Source organism: Scyliorhinus torazame, chromosome 22 (genome assembly GCF_047496885.1).
Source record: "Scyliorhinus torazame isolate Kashiwa2021f chromosome 22, sScyTor2.1, whole genome shotgun sequence".
Lineage (NCBI taxonomy): Eukaryota > Metazoa > Chordata > Chondrichthyes > Carcharhiniformes > Scyliorhinidae > Scyliorhinus > Scyliorhinus torazame.
Window position 1 is genome coordinate 67,769,253 of NC_092728.1, and position 20,083 is coordinate 67,789,335.

Sequence of the window (20,083 nt, forward strand, 5' to 3'; positions counted from 1 at the left end):
CACATTCTTACTTCTCACGTTCAAACAAATTTATTTAGCGCCAACCCAAAAGTCAATGCGTTGTGACTTAATTATTCACACACATATATATTAGCATGAGTTACTTTCAGTCATTGAAAACTATCCAGTCTTTAATCTGCTTCCTGAACTTAACTAGATTCTTATGAGTTACCAAGATCCTTTGTAAACTGACAAATAGGACGTTGAAGCTTTTGGATATGTGGAAGTTACATAACGATACTGACTTTTGTAGGTCAACATTTGTAATGACTTTTATTAATTGCTTTGTCTGTCATTGCCCAGACCACAATGCAAATGAGACATGCAGTTCAATAAGCCCAATGCTTTATTAGGTCAGATAACCACCGCAGCAAGAGTAAACATGTAACTTTCCTGAAAAAATAAGAATATAATTTAATTGATGTGAATATAGATTAGAAGGCACAATAGGCTTAAAGCCTGTTAAATCTCTGCCATGTCTGACAAAAGCTCATTGCCTGAAACTTACCAAACAGAATGGTGCCTGTGGTATCTTGTCCCCTTTAAGGACATGGGCTTGACGGACCACGTGACTGGCTCAGGGCCAATCAACATAGGAGCGTGCAAACACTGGCCAATAGGGTGTTTGCGCAGGGATCTGAGGGCAGGACACCGCAGTATAGATCTTGGAGCCAAAGTGACCAGACCTGTTGTATTATGTTCTGTGCCTGTTTTATTACAGTACTTTGCCTCTCATCAGTAAACCACTTGTTTACTACTGGAAGCCTCCAGGGTATTGTCTCAAGCCACCACAGTGTCCCATTTTGGTTTCAAAGCAGAGTGCCTGAGAATCAATGGAGGGGAGCAGGTCCAGAGATTTTTTTCAACTTTTAAAAGCAAGGTATTTTTAATGGCTGAGCTGTCAGTCAATTTAAACCACAGCATTAAACAAGACAGAATAGGCTGACAGGACATTTTCCTTCATATTTTTAGTGCATTGTTGCACTTTGGACATTTGGAAAAGTATTGTAATGCATCACAACAATAAGACGGTGCTGGTCAATATTAAGGTCAACTTACCCTTGCAGGACAGATCCGGGTGGGCACGGTGGCACAGTGGTCAGCACTGCCACCTCACAGTGCCAGGAACCTGGGTTCAAATCCAGCCTTGGGTGACTGCCTGTGTGGAGTTTGCATGTTCTCCCTGTGTCTGCAAGGAGTGTTTTGGTTTTCTCCCACAGTCCAAAGATGTGCAGTTAGGTGGATTGTTCATGCTAAGATTGCCCCTTAGTGTCCCAAGATGTGCATCTTAGGTGGGGTTACGGGGTAGTGGACGGCACAGTAGCACAGTGGTTAGCACAGTTGCTTCACAGCTCCAGGGTCTAGGTTTGATTCCCGGCTTGGTTCACTGTCTGTGCGAAGTCTGCACGTTCTCCCCCTATCTGTGTGGGTTTCCTCCGGGTGCTCCGGTTTCCTCCCACAGTCCAAAGATGTGCAAATTAGGTGGTTTGGCCATGCTAAATTGCCTTTAATGTCCAAAAAAAAAGATTAGGTGGGTTACTGGGGATAGAGTGGAGGTGTGGGCTTAGGTAGGGTGCTCTTTGCAAGGGTTGGTGCAGACTCATTAGGCCGAATGGCCTCCTTCTGCACTGTAAATTCTATGTCTATGATAAGGCAAGGAGGTGGGCCTAGGTAGGGTGCTCTTTCTGAGGGTCAGTGCCGACTCGATGGGCCAAATGGCCTCCCTCTGCACTGTAGGAATTCTATGGATTCAATGATGAATCACTGCATGAAAACCACATCTACATTACAATGCAGCATCTAATAGTGATACTTGAAGCTGTCAAAACAGAATATTCCCAGCTTCTAAACAGACCTCTCTCAGTGGTCACAAACACTCCAGGTAGCTGCATTTTTTTAGGATGTACAAAACCAATATGCCACACTGCAATAGTGTGCAGAAGTAAATGTAATTTTCCTCTGGTCCTCACAATGGCGACCCCAACCTCGGAAGAGTTGAGTGTGCGTTTTGCACCCAAGACCTTCCCAACCTGCCAAAAGTCCCCATGGAAACAGTGTGGCATCAGGAAGGCACAGGAAAATTGCTTTCCACACAAATAAACTAAGTCCAGCAATTTTTCACCCGATTTGCACCTTTGCTGGGAGAAGAAAAAATCTTGCCCCAGATGTTGCACTAATAACTGTACCCTCTGTGCTTGACTGGTGTCACACCAGGGTGAGTTAGGATCATTACCGTTGCAACCTAATGTTCTTTAGGGAAGGAGATCTGCCATCCTTACCTAGTCTGGCCTATATGTGGCTTCAGACCCACAGCAATGTGGTTGACTCTTAATTGCCCCTTCAAGGGCAATTAGGGATGGACAATAAATGCCTCCAATGCCCACGTCGCATGAACAAATAAAAAAACTCTCCAAAGGTGAGTGCCTCCACTCTGATGTATAAATCTTTCATAAACTTCTGCACTAAGGGAAACCTATGCACATAGAAAAAAATCAAAAGAAACTGGGTGTGTATATGTTATAAATGAATATCACTGTCGCACACAAGTTATCCATAGAACCATAGAATCCCTACAGTGCAGAAGGAGGCCATTTGGCCCATTGAGTCTGCACTGACCCTCTGAACTTGCACCCTACCTAGGCCCACTCCCCCACCCAATACCTGTAACCCCACCTAGCCTGCACATCCCTGGACGCGAAGGGGCAATTTAGCATGGTCAATCTACCTAACCTGCACATCTTTGGAGGAAACTGGAGCTCCCGGAGGAAACTCACACAGACACCCAGAGAAAGTGCAAACTCCATCCTGACAGTCACCCAAGGCCAAAATTTAACCCGGGTCCCTGGCACTGTGAGGCAGCAGTGCTAATTACTGTGCCACCATGCCGCCCCAGGAGGAGGCTATTTGGCTCATAGAGTCTCCACTGACCCTCTGAAAGTACCCTACCTAGGCCCACCTCTCTCACCCTATTTTCATAATCCCACCTAACCTGCACATTTCTGGACTATGGGAGGAAACTGGAGCTCCCAGAGGAACTCATGCAGTCAGGGAGAGAATGTGAAAACTCCACACAGACAGTCACCCAAGGCAGGAATTGAACCCCTGGCGCTTTGAGGCCTTAAGAAAAATACCAGGAGAAACCCCATGTGGCAGATGAATTGGTTCACACCAGTTTAATAAAAATAGAGATTTATTTTCAAAACTATCTGACATGTTGGGCTGAACCTTTGGGCTACATGGTGTGGAAATGACTGGAAATGTGCCTTGACCCCTCTTGTCTTTAAACCTGACACAGAAGAATTTCAGCCCCATCTTCTGCCCTCCTCCATTAAAAGTATATATCTGCTTAAAACTATCCTGAATAGTATTTTTAAAAGAGAATGAAATTTAATGAGAAGGCATGAATGATGGAAATGATTTATAATATGCATTCTAACATTGCAAATGCATGCACTGTAACAGAGGAGCAAAGTTCTCTAATTGGACAGGCTATTTGGACACTTGGAAAGGTGTACTATCAACAAAACATTTGGAGGTAATTCTCCCAGTTGATATTCAATACCCTCAATTCTACTACACGGGTAACACAGTGTTTCCTTGCAAGAGGTTGGTATGGCCTGTCCACTCACCTCCAGCAATTTTGATGTCGAGGGCTGTTCTAATCAATGCCATCAAGGTAGATGTGAAATGCACAGAGCCATCTTCAGCAATCGGCATGTTCATTCTTACAAGCCGCTGTGAGCAAATAGCAAATAGTTAGTGGGGATTTCTGCATTGAGCACAAATGACAGACAACTCATGTGGCAAGCTGCACTTTTAACTTTGTTAACTCTTTATCTGCTGAGGCAAACAGGTGTCAAATCTGAAACCATCTTTCCCTATAAAGATATGCAGATGTCAGAGAGCTAGGAAAATCATACAGATCCAATTTCCCTTTTTGTACAAGGGATGCTTAGAAAACATAAAAAACCATTAAAAAATATATTGTTTTGGTTTAATCTGGGATTTTTGTCTTTGCGTGTTATATTCAGGAAGAATTTTTTTTTTTTAAATCTACATTTCAACCACAGATATGACTAATTTTGTGGCCTTAGTTTGATTGCTGGTAATCATTGCGCTTGTTGCAATTCTTGCAGCGAATCTTTCAAGTGGCTGAATAGGACAAAAGCGAATACTATTCAAAATCACCACGCAGCAATATAGCACAGCTATCATTTTCTGTGTTTAAAATGTGTTTTAATAAGGTGCCTGAAATTCAGGATCCTGCAATCAGAAGGCTGGCTCATAAATTCTGCAAACACGGGGCTGGCAATGCTCTGACACTGGAGGCCTCAGTCAGCAGACCAGGAGTTAACACAAGTCAGCATTCTTTAGTCTGAACACAACATGATGCAACAAACAACTTACTGAAATAGAGTCAGTGTGAATCCATTCGAGAGCAAGAGAAGTGAGTGACAGAGAAAGAGAGAACGGCATAGCAATGAGCAGACAGATGGAGAGTTCCCCAATCGAGCAGAAACAGGCATAGACTCGCATGCAATTCAAAGAGACTAGCAATTTAGTACATGCTGGAAAGCAATGGCACATGAACTGTACAGGGATTTGTCCTGCTGTTCTGAAGAGAAACTGTTGAAGACCTGACAGATTGATACACAATTATAGAAGAAACAGAGAACAAACTTTAGAGTTACGATTGAATTTTCTTTTTAAAAAAAAGTTTAAAAAAGATGATTCAAGTTTGTGCCAGACAATAAGATTTAAAGCAAGATCTATTTTGCAAACAGGAAGAGGACAGAGAAGTAAAATAAAGAAAACAATGGAATGTTCAATACAAATTGTGAATAAATCTAAAATACTATCACTATATATAGTACAAACTAAATACAATTACAATGTTCCACTGCACATCTACAAGTTCCAAACTAAATATTGTGCTGTTATATTTAGTAACTGTAGTAACTGCAAATAAGTAACTAAATTTATTCACATATAATTCAACTCTGATGGTAATGAATGAATATTGCATGCATTATCAAGAAAAAAATCTTCATGGTTGATTTATCTTAAACTTTTGAATCTTTTGGTGTTACGCTTATGTGAAAATTGAGATCAATTTTTCTATGTCTCTCTCTCTACCTGTACCAGTCTCTAATTATATCCCAAATCTCTTGAATTCTATCGTTTTCTTGCTGATTGCTGTGTCCGCCCCATTCTTTCTGCTTCACCCTTTCTCTAAATGTCGTTCTAATGTTTTCACTTATTCGCTTTACCTCCCTTTTATCTCCCTGAGATGACTCCTGTTTCAGAAATCAGTGTGTTTGAGTGGATCTTGATTGGTTGTAAATAAACAAAGCAGACAATTACACATTAATTTGGTTGATTTTTGAGGAGTCACACAGCCAATGAAAATGCAAAGAAGAGGCACTGAGACATGAAAGAAAAAGGTGGCTTGCGACACGGCAATCTGACCAGACACAAGAGTCAACAGACAAACAAGTCTTCCACACCCCTACACGTATTTTGTTCAGATTAACCTATACTGTAAAAACATGAATATTTATGCAGAATGTACGCATCTCACTAACTCTGACTCCAGTATTTATTTTAAGGAGCTCGGGATTGCTGCACTGCACTCCACTGCTGGAACTCATGCACAATCTGAACTGTTATAGTCGAGAATGGTGACCATTGTTGGAAAGTCTTGCGGTGCTAACACATTTTCATTTGTTGAACTATTTTCTGTAGCTACATGATATCGAGCATTAGCTCTTCAATTACACCTTAGAGTGTAAATGGATTGCCTCCATTAACAAGACACAAGTTCAAAGGATTAAGGAGGCTCACAAACAATACTTCTTTTAAAAAAAATTTAGAGTACCCAATTCAGTTTTCCAATCAAGGGGCAATTTAGCATAGCCAATCCACGCACCCTGCACATCTTTGGGTTGTGGGGGGGAAACTCACTCAAACACGGGGAGAATGTGCAAACTCCGCACGGACAGTGACCCAGAGCCGGGATCGAACCTGGGACCTCTGCGCCGTGAGGCAGTGGTGCTAACCACCGTGCCACCGTGCTGCCCTCACAAACAGTACTTAGGAGAAACAAAATTCATTTTATACTCCAGGATTTATAGATTATGGCTTGAAACTGAAAAGAAGTTTTTAAAATCCTTTGGGAGTAGCTGTAGCAAGTAATTGAACTCCTTGTACTAATAATCACTCTCAATTAACTAGCAAACGTTTCAACCCTCATAAAACACAACTGGGACAAAAATATGTAGTGATTGTGGCTTCTGAATACAAAAGGGAACAGTGTGAACAACAGTTACATAAATATAATAGCACACAAAGGAAAACACAGAGTTGGATTTTACATGTAAGGTAGTTTTGTGTATACTTGGTTTATATGCTACCTTGTAGGCGACTCTTGCAGGACATTTCTTTCCCAGGCCTAAAGGTGGACACATGTGTCTCAGCATCTCATACATGTCATTGTAAGTGATGCGCCCACTTTGGAAAAGAAGTGAGGCAAAAATCAATTTTTTTTTTTAAATAGAAAAGGGGAACAACAACAAAGGAAAAGAAACACAGAAATCCAGGTTAATTAGATTTCAAAATGGCGGTGCAAGATTTTCCAGCGCAATACAAGCTTTGCATGAGGAATGTGTCTTCTTGCACTGAAATCTAGACTCTCTAATCCCTGTTTCAATATGGAATGATTGACAGTTTACTAAATGGCAAAAAGATGTATGCAAACATGATGGCTTCCTTTCAACGAACAGACTTCGAGTCGGCATGCCAAAAAATCAGCTAGCAAACTCATAAAAGCTAAACACTGGGTTGAATGGAAGAAGATGGTCAAAGTCAATCATTCCTGTTCAGATGCAGACAGTCAAGGCTTTTTTTTTTGGATACTCTACTTATCAGTTTAATTTCAAACCTTATAGGCCAACCTATGTGGGCAGTTCTTCCCTAAGCCAAGAGGTGGCGAGATAATACGCAACAATTTGTACATTTCCTTATAATGAATCCGGTAACTGGAAAAAGAATTTCACAAGTTAGAAAATGAGCACTACAAATTAATTTATTAAACAAGGCTTCATATCAGTGAATTGATTGGTTCACGTAAACCAAAAGGGACAACACAGTACATGCAGAAACGATTGATTCCTGAACAAAAGAAATAAAGAAAAATACTTCTAAATGGGACACAGCAGAAAAACTTCCAATATTCATTGAAGAAAATCTACTTCCTCATCAGGTTGCACTTGCAAAGGTACGCATATGTATTTTAAATAATTTATTGATGTTATAACCTAAGCACTTCAAGTGTTCTCACTCATGTTATATGGTTGAATTTTTTTTAAATGTTTGCACAAATATGCAGTGGAAATAAGTTTTTAAACTTCAAAAAACTGAACGTTTGTACCACTGGTTGGGTTGCTGCATCAGATCTATATAATCTGTAATTTATTTTGCAGATGGGCTGAATAAGACACCATCTCCTTAAATATCTCTTGCTTTCAGGATTTTGACTTGGGCATCAAAGGAATAGGAACTGAGGTGTTTATCTGGACACTTCACTCCATGGTAATATTTTTCACGTGCAAAAAAAATAATACTTTGTGAACTAATTATTGATTGAAAACCCCAGACAGTTCATGAGGAAAACTATACTTACATTTGAACCTCAAGGAAATAATGAGAGAGTGACTATCACAAACACCGCATTGACAATGACATTGCAAACATATTCAACAAGCAATCCATACATACAGCTTTGACTTTAAAAGCTCAACATATTCAACATTAAACCAAAATGAGCACATAATGAATAAAATTGAGCATCATAGCATTCTTTAATATATTGGCCTGAGGGGTTCCATGGAGCGATCAATGGTTAGGTAATAATAAATGAGAAAATAGGATGAAACTGTCGCAGATTTCCAGTTTGAGTCAATTAATCCTATTTGATATCCGTTTGCATGTCAAACAACATTCCTGGCTGCATTTTTGAAATTAAATGAACTGGAATTGTCATTATTGAATAAATCCTTTGCAATATTAATATCTGCTTTTAAAAAATTTGCATCTGCAGCAGTTCCACCATTTTGTTGGCTTTGCCCAAGTAACCTGCAGGAGAAAAATACTTAGACCATCATTGCCTCCAATGTGAGTATTTACTCTGTTATGTGTGCATGACCTCACACAAATTTTACCTTTGATTTATTTGAAGTACCAAGCTGCAGAAAAACTGATTTTTGTTCTGCCCATACATTTTTTTTAATGAATTAATTGGGAGCCACTTTGTTTGTGCAGTCAAAACTTAATAAAAATCAAAATTCAAAGTATTTTCACATAGCTCTTCATCATGATGGCTTCACCAATGGGTGCAGTGGAACAGTTTACATTTGAGGCAAATGCTAACAGAGGACAAGAGCAAAAGTCATCTCTCTTCCTGTTCCATTTGCTTGGGATCACAACTGGAAGGAAGATGGTGTGCACTCAACTCACCATCTATAACCCGTTGGCAATCAAGGTAAAGATGCGTGGAAAGTAAGATACTGCGGATGCTGGAATTTGAAACAAGAGCAGAGGACGCTGGAAAAACACAGCAGATCTGTCAGTGTCTATCAGCAGAGAACAGAGGCAGCGATCCGGGGAGGTTGGTGCCCTGGCAGGGCACCACCCTGGCACAGCTGGTGCCACCCTGGGCACCTAGGCACTGCCAGCCTGACACCCTAGCAGTGCCACCTGGGTTCCAGCCTGGCACTGCCAAGGTGCCCAGGTGGCACTGATAGGCTGGCAGGAGCATTGCCAGGATGGAATTGTGCCTATGCCGGGGATCAAGCTGGGGGTGCCTTGCCTGTGTGAAGTGGGTGTGAGGGAGGAGGGCCCCAAGGACCCCTGATAGGTAAGTTGGCGCTTTGGGGTTCTGGGGGTCATGTCGCAGGGGCTCAAGAGAGGTTAAGGTGCCATTTAAAAATGGTGTCCCAATCTCCTCCTGCACCGAGGAGCTCTGGCGTGTGGAGCTCCTCGGTGCAGGAAACGGGATTAAGTGCTTGTCGTGTTGGGTGTTCCGCTACACAAACGAACCAATACGGTTGTAGATGGTACAATTCTGTTTTATTACTCTTGATAACAACATCTGTAAACTTATGACTGTGGTTCGTACTTTACCCTTTAATCTGTGGACCCAGCCCTAACACTATCTTAGAGAGGCACTCAGCACATGGTGTATGTCTGAGTGGCACGCTGTGAGCTCTGTGCCCTGAGCTGTCTCCTGCTGGAATGAGCGGGAACTGTGGTGTTCCCCGTTTTATAGTGCGTGTGCTCTCACTGGTGATTGGCTGTGATGTTGTGTGTGTGTTGATTGGTCCGTTGATCTGTCCATCAGTGTGTATGTGTGTTTGCACCATGATATGTTTACCTGAATATCATGCCAGTGCTAAGGCCCCAGATTGCAACAGAGGTTCGATAGCATGGTCTTTCTCGGCACTGCGAGCAGCAGGAAACGGCCGGCTGAACGTGCTCGACGCGGGACTCTGTTGCAATTTGTTTGCATTCATGTTAGGAATATTTTTTAAGAGGAGAAGAAAAGGGAGTTTAGGATGGAGGAGAAGGTTAAAATTTAAAGTTGACTAACTGACGTTGAGTCCTGAGAGCTGCAATGTGCCCAACCGGAAGATGAGATGCTGTTATCATAGAATCCCTACAGTGTACAAGGAGGCCATTCAGCCCATTGAGTCTGCACCGACCCTTCAAAAGAGCACCCTGCCTAGGCCCCAATCAACTGCCCTATCCCCGTAACCACACCCAACCTTTAGACACTAAGGGACAATTTATCATAACCAATCCAACTAACCTGCACATCTTTGGACTTGCGCCAGGCTTCACTGGAGCATTGCAGCAAGCCAAGGATGGACATGTGGCCAGGAGAGCGAGGTGCTGAGTTAAAAATGCGTAAAAGTAATTCTTGTCTGTGAGGGCCATTCCCTTGATCACTCAGTTTCGGGTGGAAATAACCAATTGTGGGATCACAGAGCTTTAAACCGGAGCACCCGGAGGAAACCCGCGCAGACATGGGGAGAATGTCCAAACTCCACACAGACGGTCACCCCAGGCTGGAACTGAACCCGGGTCCTTGGTATTGTGAGGCAGTACTGCCAACCGCTCAGATATTAAGATGGACATAAATTATGCATTGTGCATTTCAGCCCATTTCTCGCCCATTCAGATTCTAATAACCATAACTGGACAGCCATAAACCAGATTTATTCCAACTCAGAGGCTTACAGCCTTGGTCTCCAGATTGATATGTTGAAGATGAAAATGGTCAAATACAACCAGGAAGCAACAGCCTAAGACATTGTCACCAAAAGACAATGGTAATCCCATGGCATGTTGATATTTTTACTTAAGAACATTACCCTGTAATATACAGTGTGTCTCAGGCATTCCATCCTGGCAATGCTCATGCCAGCCTACCAGTGACACCTGGGCACCTTGGCAGTGCCAAGGAGGCACCCAGGTGGCACTGCTAGGGTGTCAGGCTGGCAGTTTTAATATCCTATCCTAGATATCTCATTCCCCTCTAAATATTGACGGAACACAAATGAATTAATTAAGACACAGAGGTCTCAACCACACCACAAACACGGAGAGCCAATATTTTACCATTTCTAGCCAGAAAACATCAGCAGCCAATATTTGCTACAGTCTGACATCACTTATCAGTACTCTTTGTTTGTTCACTAACATAAGGACTGTAACCTTCCTTGTGACATCAGGGGCCAGCCTTCACTTCATTAATACTAGTCAAAGGGTAACATAGTCTTGCATGTACAATAGGACATGTCATCAGGAAATGTGCTCACTATTACTGGGCTCACATGTCACTTTCTAAACCTACGGTCCCCTTCAAACAATCAGTTGGAAAAAATGAAAATGATTTTGCCTCACCTGACTGCTTTTAGTCAGCGACATTAGAGATTCTATACCAAGCACTGAAATAAATTTGTTCTGCGGCACGGTAGCACAGAGGGTAGCACTGCTGCCTCACAATGCCAGGGACCCGGGTTCAATTCACACCTTGGGTGACCGTCTTTGTGGAGTTTGTACATTCTCCCTGTGTCTGTGTTGGTTTCCTCCGGTTTCCTCCCACAATCCAAAGATGTGCAGGTTAGGTGTATTGGTCATGATAAATTACCCCTTAGTGTTCAGGGACGTGCAGGTTAGGATATGGGGATCCAGGGATAGGGTGGGGTGGACATGGGTATATTGCTCATTCGAAGGGCCGGTGAAGACTTGATGGGCCGAATAGACTCCTTCTGCATTGTAGGGATTTTATGAATCTTTGGTTCTATGATTCTAACTCTTTCCATAATGCTGAGAAGATTCAGCACAGACCAGCTTTAAACCAAAGGCGATTTTTAAAACAAATCACAGTAACTATTAAACACCCGACAATCTGGCAGGTCAGATGCAATAATTCCTCTAGAACAATTACAAGCAGAAAATCGCCACAAAAAGAAATTGAAAAGCTTTTCAGTTTTCTTCTATTCATGTCACTTTTTTTCTTGCTTTCCTTTCATGTGACCCCTGTTTTCCACACCCTCTCTCCTGGATTTACTCCTCTAATGCATGTTTCTCTGTTTCTTGTTGTCTTCTTGTTGTGGGCAGCACGGTGGCACAGTGGTTAGCACAGTTGCTTCACAGCTCCATGGGCCCAGGTTCGATTCCCCGCTTGGATCACTGTCTGTGCGGAGTCTGCACGTTCTCCCCGTGTCTGCATGGGTTTCCTCCGGGTGCTCCGGTATCCTCCCGCAGTCCAAAGATGTGCAAGTTAGGTGGAGTGGCCATGCTAAATTGCCTAAATTGCCCTTAGTGCCAAAAAGGTTATGTAGGGTTACTGCGTTACGGGGATAGTGTGGGCTGGGTAGGACGCTCTTTCCAAGGGCAGGTGCAGACTCGATGGGCCTCCTTCTGCACTGTAAATTCTATGATTCCCATGGATTCACTCTCCTCAGTTTCTTCACATTTTGTTTTCTTATATATTTTCATTTTGACTTTGATGTAATTGTTGTGATACACTTTTTATACATCTCTTTTAATTCTTTATATTAAAGAAAACATATTATTCACCAAGGGAAGGAAGGATTGCCATTTTGAGCAAGTTTGTTTGGTCCCCTCACCTCCGGCAATAATATTTGTCCTCAGCATTGGGTATGAATGCAAGGTTTGAAGTCGTAGCATCTTTACCAGGGTTGCAATGCTGTGGAAGCTTTATTTGAAACTCATGGGAAAGATATCAGGTGATCGAGGGGGGGGGGGGGGGGGGGAAACATCTCAAAATTGCTTATTCCCCCCCAATAACAATGTTAAAATAACTGAAACATCATATGAGTGGAACTGATTCCTGTCACCAATCCTGCCCTTGGATGCCATTAATGCATTTGGGTCCTTTTTCTCACTGGTTGCTCATCATGCAGCAGGTAACTTAAGTTTATTAAAACTTCTGACATGATTATGGCCATAGTCTCACATTATTCTTCCATGACGGCTGTGTTTGTGATCTCTGATTTTGGTCATGGGATGAACGGCGGCACAGTGGTTAGCACTGCTGCCTCACAATGCCAGGGACCCAGGTTCGATTACGACCTCAGGTGACTGTCTGTGTGGACATGATGTGGAGATGCAGGCATTGGACTGGGATGAGCACAGTTAGAAGTCTTACAACACCAGGTTAAAGTCCAACAGGTTTGTTCGGAATCACTAGCTTTTGGAGCTCACCTGATGAAGGAGCTCTGAAAGGCAGCGTTGGACTTTAACCTGGTGTTGTAAGCCTTCGTACTGTGTCTATGTGGAGTTTAGCACTTTCTCCCTGTGTGTGTTGGTTTCCTCCGGGTGCTCCGGTTTCCTCTCACAGTCCAAAGATGTGCAGGTTAGGTGGATTGGCCATGCTACATTGTGCCTTAGGGTGAGGTTGCAGGAATGGGCAAGGATTGGGCCTAGGTAGGGTGCTCTTTCGAAGGGTCGGTGCAGGCTCGATGGGCCATATGGCCTCCTTCTACACTGTACGGATTCTACGACATTCTTCTGGACAGTAAAACAGAGCTCACAATCAATCACAGCAACCAAGAGGAAGCAGCAGTTTCTCCGAAGGCAGGCTGTCCTTGTAAACAGAATAAAACAAAGGCATGCCCAATTATCACCAGGTACCACACAGAACCTGGGGCAAACACAGATTCATCCTCTGAATCGGTCACAACAACTTTTGATCCGATAGCTGTTGCCCTGTGGTTGCTGATAAATGACATGTGTTCGATTTAAAACCAGAGATTGTTTTAATGCTCTTATTTGACCCTCACCTGATCAGTTGACTTCAGGCAAATGAAATCTTCCTTTGGAATCTTTCCTTCATTTACCTTAAGGCTTCTGTCAGATGTATTTCAATAGTTTACAGTGTGAGTTCACGGATTAACTGATTAATCACCGCAGCCCTGAAGGGTTACTATGCTAAGATAGGATCATAAATGTAGAGATTCCTACATTGTATCTGCCGAGACAGCTCCCAACCAGCCCATTGAGTGGGAAGGACGATGAGAAGGGAATATCCGATTTTCCCCTCAACTGATGAGCATGCAGGTCAGACCCTGAAAAACATTGGTTTCTGAAGCACTACCTTGGGCTGCATATTTTATTGCCACAAATCACGCAGGCTCTGGTCCTGCAGAAACGTAAAATACTGGGTCGGCAATATGACATCATCGTGCCAGTCTCTGAAAATACAGGAGGTGAATGGGCGACAAAATGAGAAACATTTTGAAATTGCCAATTTGCCAGCTGTTGAGCTTGTTGTAGACCCACTTGTACACAATTTTTTGTTTCCTGCTGCATTTTTTGGGCATCCGATAGGAAAAGGTTTGGGAGTGCTTTATAGTAGCTTTGAAGAGGCGGCACGAAGGTGGAAGAAAACGCCTACCACCAGGACCTTGGCTGATTGTAGCGGCAGATTTTACTGGTGAAGGTAGCAGCATTGCTGAGTGATGATTGCCTTCAGTTATTGACTTTTTTGAGCGTGTCAAATGAAACAGAGAGGGATTCAGAGAGCAGCGGGCCTTTAAACTTGTCACCTTTGCTGCGGTGATGTGCATCTGCATTGCAATGTATATAGTTGGATGTATAGCCTCCAACCAACAGGTGGAGACGGTGATCCACCACGTGACTCCACAGATCGGGCACTGCTTCCTGTTCGTGGCATAACTCCTCTGTGCCTCATGACATCCCGTCTAGACTCTTAATTGGGCACAGAACTCCTTTCACACCGTAATTGACTGCCTTGTAACTGGGCGACTGCTAATTTGCCATCTGACATTTGATTGGCTGGGCTGAGACGGGAGGGGTGGGGGCAGGAGTGGATGGACCACTCATTTTCCATCCTGCCTCCCTCACCACACCAAGAGCCATTACATCCAGCACTACTAAACAGCTCAATGAGAATAAGTATGATCAAAATGGAGGCATACAAAAGAAACAAAGTAGAGGCAGACAGGCAATTTAAAACTTTTCTGTTGCCTGGCATAGCCCCAAATAGACAGGATGTTGATGCAACAATGACTTATGTCATGAAGAGCAGGGAACCATCGTCCCTCATATGATGAAATTCCTGGTCGCAGCTGGGTTAACTTAAGGAAGCATCATCTGGATGACAGAAACCTTCCTAGTGAGAAAACTGCAGACCAAGACAGGGTGCTGTTGTGCATACGATAGAAGGGGCCATTGGCAAAGATCTGGTTATTTGGGAATCTTTATGCCTGGGTAATACTGCATTACACAATGTGGCCCCTAGTCTGATAGAAGATGGAAATATAAAGGAAAAGTTACTAGAATTTTGTCAGGCCCTTCAATTCTTTGAAAATGCAGCTGGCATGATCACACTAAGATATTGCTGTGAATTACGTGATCTCTGCTGCCTTCTGGCCATACTTTCAGTTATTTCTTCAAATTGGTACTCACTTTTATTGCATCTTTTGATTATAAAGCCACCGATCAGTAAACCCAGCTGTGGCAGATTTCTACGAACGATCTGCTTGACTTAGTTCTGCTCTCAAACCAATACACTTTTTTTTCTTATTCTATAAATTAACAGTTTGACATCACACATGTTTGACAACATTACTGCCTTCATCACTTTTCAAAGATTACGCAATCATTTTAAGCACCAGACATCTACATACCAAGCTCCAGGATCATAGTCAGCCCAGACACGAATGAACTCATCCAAGTGGTGCGGTCCCAGGATAGAGGAATCTCGGGTTAGATACTCAAAATTGTCCATAATCACAGCTACAAAAAGATTTAACATCTGGGGGAGAAAAGGGCAAAATAAACGCATATAATGCCCATTAAATGAATATAAAACTGCTACTTGCATAAAAAATCACTGAGAATCATAGAATCCCCACAGAGCAGAAGGAGGCTATTTGGCCCATTGAGTCTGCACCGACTCTCTGAAAGAGTACCTTACCCAGACACACTCCCCCACCCTATTCCCTGCAATCTCGTAACCCCATCCTTACAAAAGAAACTCCTGAAAAGTATATGCCATCCAGTACGTGGTAGGCTATATATGTGTGAAATTATTAATCTCAGAGCAAAGAGCTGGCCGAGGGAGCATTTTACAAATTGAACTGTAATATGATGCATTAATCAAGAAAAGGGACCCTGTAGCTAGGTTTATTAAACTATTAGCCTAGTGATCAACTGCAGTAGAAAGGCAAATAAAGTACTAAGCTGCAATAACAGAGGAATACAGTACAGATCCAAAGGTTTTATATTTCAGCTTTGGAAGGCACTGGTCAGATCTAGATCACTTACTGTGTGCGATTCTGGTCACCTAATCATACCGATGGAATTACTGCTTGTGAGATGGTACAGAATCAACATTAAAGATGATTCCAGCCATCAAGAACTTAAATCATGCTGAAATGTTAGAGATGTTTGGCTTGTTTTCTTTGGAACAAAGTGCCTTCAAGCTGAATCCATTGAAGTTTTCAAAGATTATAAAACAAATGAACAATGGTAACGTCCGCTAATTGTCCACAATGCTAGATGAGATGCGCCTAGCTGTCATTGCTGTGGCAATATTTTAAAATAATCTTATTGCTTTTGGATCAGACCTGGTGTAAGGTATTTACTTTTTTTATTTGCTGAGGAAATGGTCAACAAAAAACAATGGGTGAGGATTTTCCATTTCAGGCCTCTGTGCTTGGCAATTCACCCTGCCCCCTTCCCGTTACATTATCCATTCATGTCGACGTGAGGGCGCGTGGTTGCGAATCACAAAGGTCTCTCACAGGGTGCACCGGGCGAGTAGAATCTGCCAGAGGAGCTCAGATGGGGAGGGGGCCATGTTTGTGCAGGGGGGCGTTCCAGGGGGTGCTGCTGCGTGGCGGGGGAGGGAGGGTTGGGCAGTGGTAGTTACTTGGGGAGGGGTTTGCCGTTTTGTATCAGGGCTGCTTTTATAAGTAGCGCCCCAATATTTAAAGAACTAAGTTGCTGGCAGGGCTGACTCTGATTTAGCCCGCACCACCAAGACGGCGGAGAACCCACCCCTTGTAGTTCCTTTTTCAATCAGCCGAATGATACGACGGAGAAAGTCACTGTTGGGGCCGGCAGCTTCAACGGTGCTTTTCCTGCCCGCTGCGACACTCTTGCATACTTTGGGGGAAAATTCCATCCAATGTTTCTTTTTTTTTTGCAAAGTTATTTTAAGCTATTTTTTTTAGAACTGTTGAAACTCCCCAGAAAGTATCAATCATGAAGAAATTATCATTCCTGCTTTGTTAGAAAACGTACCCCTTTTTGCGAACATCTATTTTTTTCCAATACAGTGAAGCTTTAAACCATATGTTCCTGGAACCTCTTTAGCTGGATATATCTTACGGGAGGGGGGGGGGTGGAAAGTAGACATTTTTTCCAGCCTTTTAAAACTCAAGTTAGCTCTTTGAACTATCAGCCCTGTCTACTCCATTCTGGAACTGATTCCATGAGTTTATTGGAAGAAAATATAATTCAAGATATGTTTCAGAAATGGCTATGAAGGCTTGATGAGGTTGATCTATTAAAATAGAATGGACTTTTCCCATTCGTAAACCTTCACTGTGTGGTTAAAAACCTTCGGCAGGATTTATTTTGATTCATCATGGTGTCAGTTCTGAGGAATGGGCCTCCAAATCAATACAGAAACATCTGTTCCTACTGAATGTACATCTGTAGTGCATCAAAGCATGACATGTCAGTGCAATGTGATGCAAATGTGCCTGAACTCAAGAATATTAGCTGGTGCCAGGGTCATGAAACTGGCAAGCTTTGATGCTGTGGCAAATTGGATAACCTTAACTTCTTAGTTATTCTGTGAATTGGTTCCACTTCTGATGCTCTCTTTCTAAACTGTGATTAAAAATCGTGCAACCTTCCTTGATCACTAGCATTCCACACAAAGTAGATTGTGCCATCGCTGGTGGTCAGTGACTTGCTGAGGTTCACTTGGTTTCTAGAAGAATCTGCATATTGTATTTGTCAATTAAACACTTGGATAGTTCCCATAACGAGAGGTGCTTAAATGGCAGTGTGCAAGTCATGCAGTGATTTATTCAGTGTGTTGCTCTCAATCAGCATTAACTACCTGAAAACACTCCACGTTCAAATCCAAATCTACACAGATAACCTTCAAAGCAGCAATAGTTAGACAATGGAGAACACCAATAGACAGCTATATAACATATTTAAGACAGTAAAAATGTCCCAATATGATGAAGGTCGGGCAGTGGATGTGGTGTATATGGATTTCAGTAAGGCATTTGATAAGGTTCCCCATGGTAGGCTCATTCAGAAAGTTAGGGGCCATGGGATACAGGGAAATTTAGCTGTCAGAATTGGCTGGCTGAAAGAAGACAGCGAGTGGTAGTGGATGGAAAGTATTCCGCCTGGAGGTCGGTGACCAGTGGTATCCCGCAAGGACCTGTTCTGAGGCCTCTGCTCTTTGTGATTTTCATAAATGACTTGGATGAGAAAGTGGAAGAGTGGGTTAGTAAGTTTGCCAATGACACAAAGGTTGGTGGAGTTGTAGATAGTGTTGAGGGTTGTTGCAGGTTACAACAGGACAGTGACAGGATGCAGAGCTGGGCTGAGAAGTGGCAGATGGAGTTCAACCTTGGTAAATGTGAAGTGGTTCATTTTGGAAGGTCGAATTTGAATGCTGAATACAGGGTTAAAGGCAGGATTCTTGGGTGTGGAGGAACAGAGGGATCTTGGGGTCCACGTACATAGATCCCTCAAAGTTGCCACCCAGGTTGATAGGGTTGTTAAGAAGGCGTATGGTGTGTTGGCTTTCATTAACAGGGGGATTGAGTTTAAGAGCCGCGAGGTTTTGCTGCAGCTTTATAAAACTCTAGTTAGACCACACTTGGAATATTGTGTCCAGTTCTGGTCGCCTCATTATAGGAAGGATGTGGGTGCAGAGGAGATTTACCAGGATGCTGCCTGGACTGGAGGACATGTCTTATGAAGAAAGGTTGAGGGAGCTAGGGCTTTTTTCACTGGAGCGAAGAAGGCAGATAGGTGACTTGATAGGTGTACAAGGTGATGAGAGGCATGGATAGAGTGGATAGCCAGAGACTTTTCCCCAGGGTGGAAATGGCTGTCACGAGGGGACTTAATTTTAAGGTGATTGGAGGAAGGTATAGGGGAGATGTCAGAGGTAGGTTCTTTACACAGAGAGTGGTGGGTGTGTGGAGTGCACGGCCAGCAGAGGTGGTGGAGTCATGAGGGACATTTAAGCGACTCTTAGACAGGCACATGGACAGCAGTAAATTGAAGGGGTGTAGGTTAGGTTGATCTTAGATTAGGGGAAATGGTTGGCACAACATCATGGGCTGAAGGGCCTGTACTGTGCTGTACTGTTCTATGTTCTATGTTCTATCTGCCTAGTCTGTTTCCTAAATCAAGCAGGGAAACTAGCACGTAAAGGTTTACTTTAAATTTTACATTTTGTTATGAGCCTCACAAGACCAATGGGGATGGACCACATGGCATCCCTGTGAGCCTCTTGGAGTATAAGCTTCTCCACTGGGGGGGCGGGAGCCCATCAGCGGAGTAAATGGGCTCTAGTATAAACGCTGGCCCAGAGGGGAGCCGAGCATGGATAGTCCTGGCAGGCACCTGAAGTGTACTGTGCATATAGCTTACTTTACAATAAACCAGTTGTCATTGCGCCTCCCATTTGGACTCCTCTGTGGTCACTAAATTGGCGACGAGGATCAAAGTGGAGCTGCAGTTTGCGTTGCTAACTGTTGACAGAATGGTCATCTCCTACACCACTACCAATTCAGGTTTGTACTAATTTCAAAATGCCGCTCTTTGGAAGACTGGATGTGTTTGATGCCGGCATGGAGGATTGGATGCAGTACGCAGAGCCTACGTGATACTTTTTCCGGGCGAATGCTGTAAGGGATGATGAGCGACAAACAGTGATACTCTTGACCGCCCAGGGAGCTCCCGTTGTCAGCCTCACGTACCCCGCAACCCCGGACTCCAAAGACCTTTGAAGAGCTGGTAGCACTCGTGGCAAATCATTATGAACCCAATCTGTCGGCCATCGTGCAATACTATGGTTTAACACGCCTGAGAGGACCCCAGGGGAGTCTGTTACAGAGTTCTTAATGCGTTTGAGGAAACTAGCTGAATTTTGTGATTATGGCCCTACCATTCCCGAGATGTTGTGGGACCGTTTGGTTTGTGGCGTGGAATAAAATGGCGACCCAACGACAGTGGCGAGCCATTATTAGAGAAAGTGCAGAAAAGGGGGTACAGGAACTCCAAGGAATGGGAGTGCCCCCTCACCCCCTGGTGTTCACTGCACCACAGAATAGGAAACCCTGGATCCCGCCTTGAGGTCAGGGCCCCAAATGTAGGACCGTATTGACGAGGTCAGATACAGCCCCTGAATCTGTAGAGGGAGACCCCAGATGATGTGGGGAGTGTGGTCGGAGAAATTGTAGGAAGAAAAATCTACACGGAG

The 20,083-nt window shown here is 43.4% G+C and overlaps 1 protein-coding gene across 1 annotated transcript in view; it reads right to left on the minus strand.

The window, feature by feature from the left end:
* Positions 1-20,083, minus strand: part of cacna1ba (calcium channel, voltage-dependent, N type, alpha 1B subunit, a) — a 949,382-nt gene that overhangs the window by 44,425 nt on the left and 884,874 nt on the right. The window contains exons 38-40 of the mRNA XM_072488273.1: positions 15,240-15,367; positions 6,414-6,510; positions 3,630-3,735 (exon numbers count right to left, since the gene is read on the minus strand). Coding sequence (XP_072344374.1) covers positions 3,630-3,735; positions 6,414-6,510; positions 15,240-15,367 — 331 coding nt within the window. The remainder of the gene's footprint in view (positions 1-3,629; positions 3,736-6,413; positions 6,511-15,239; positions 15,368-20,083) is intronic.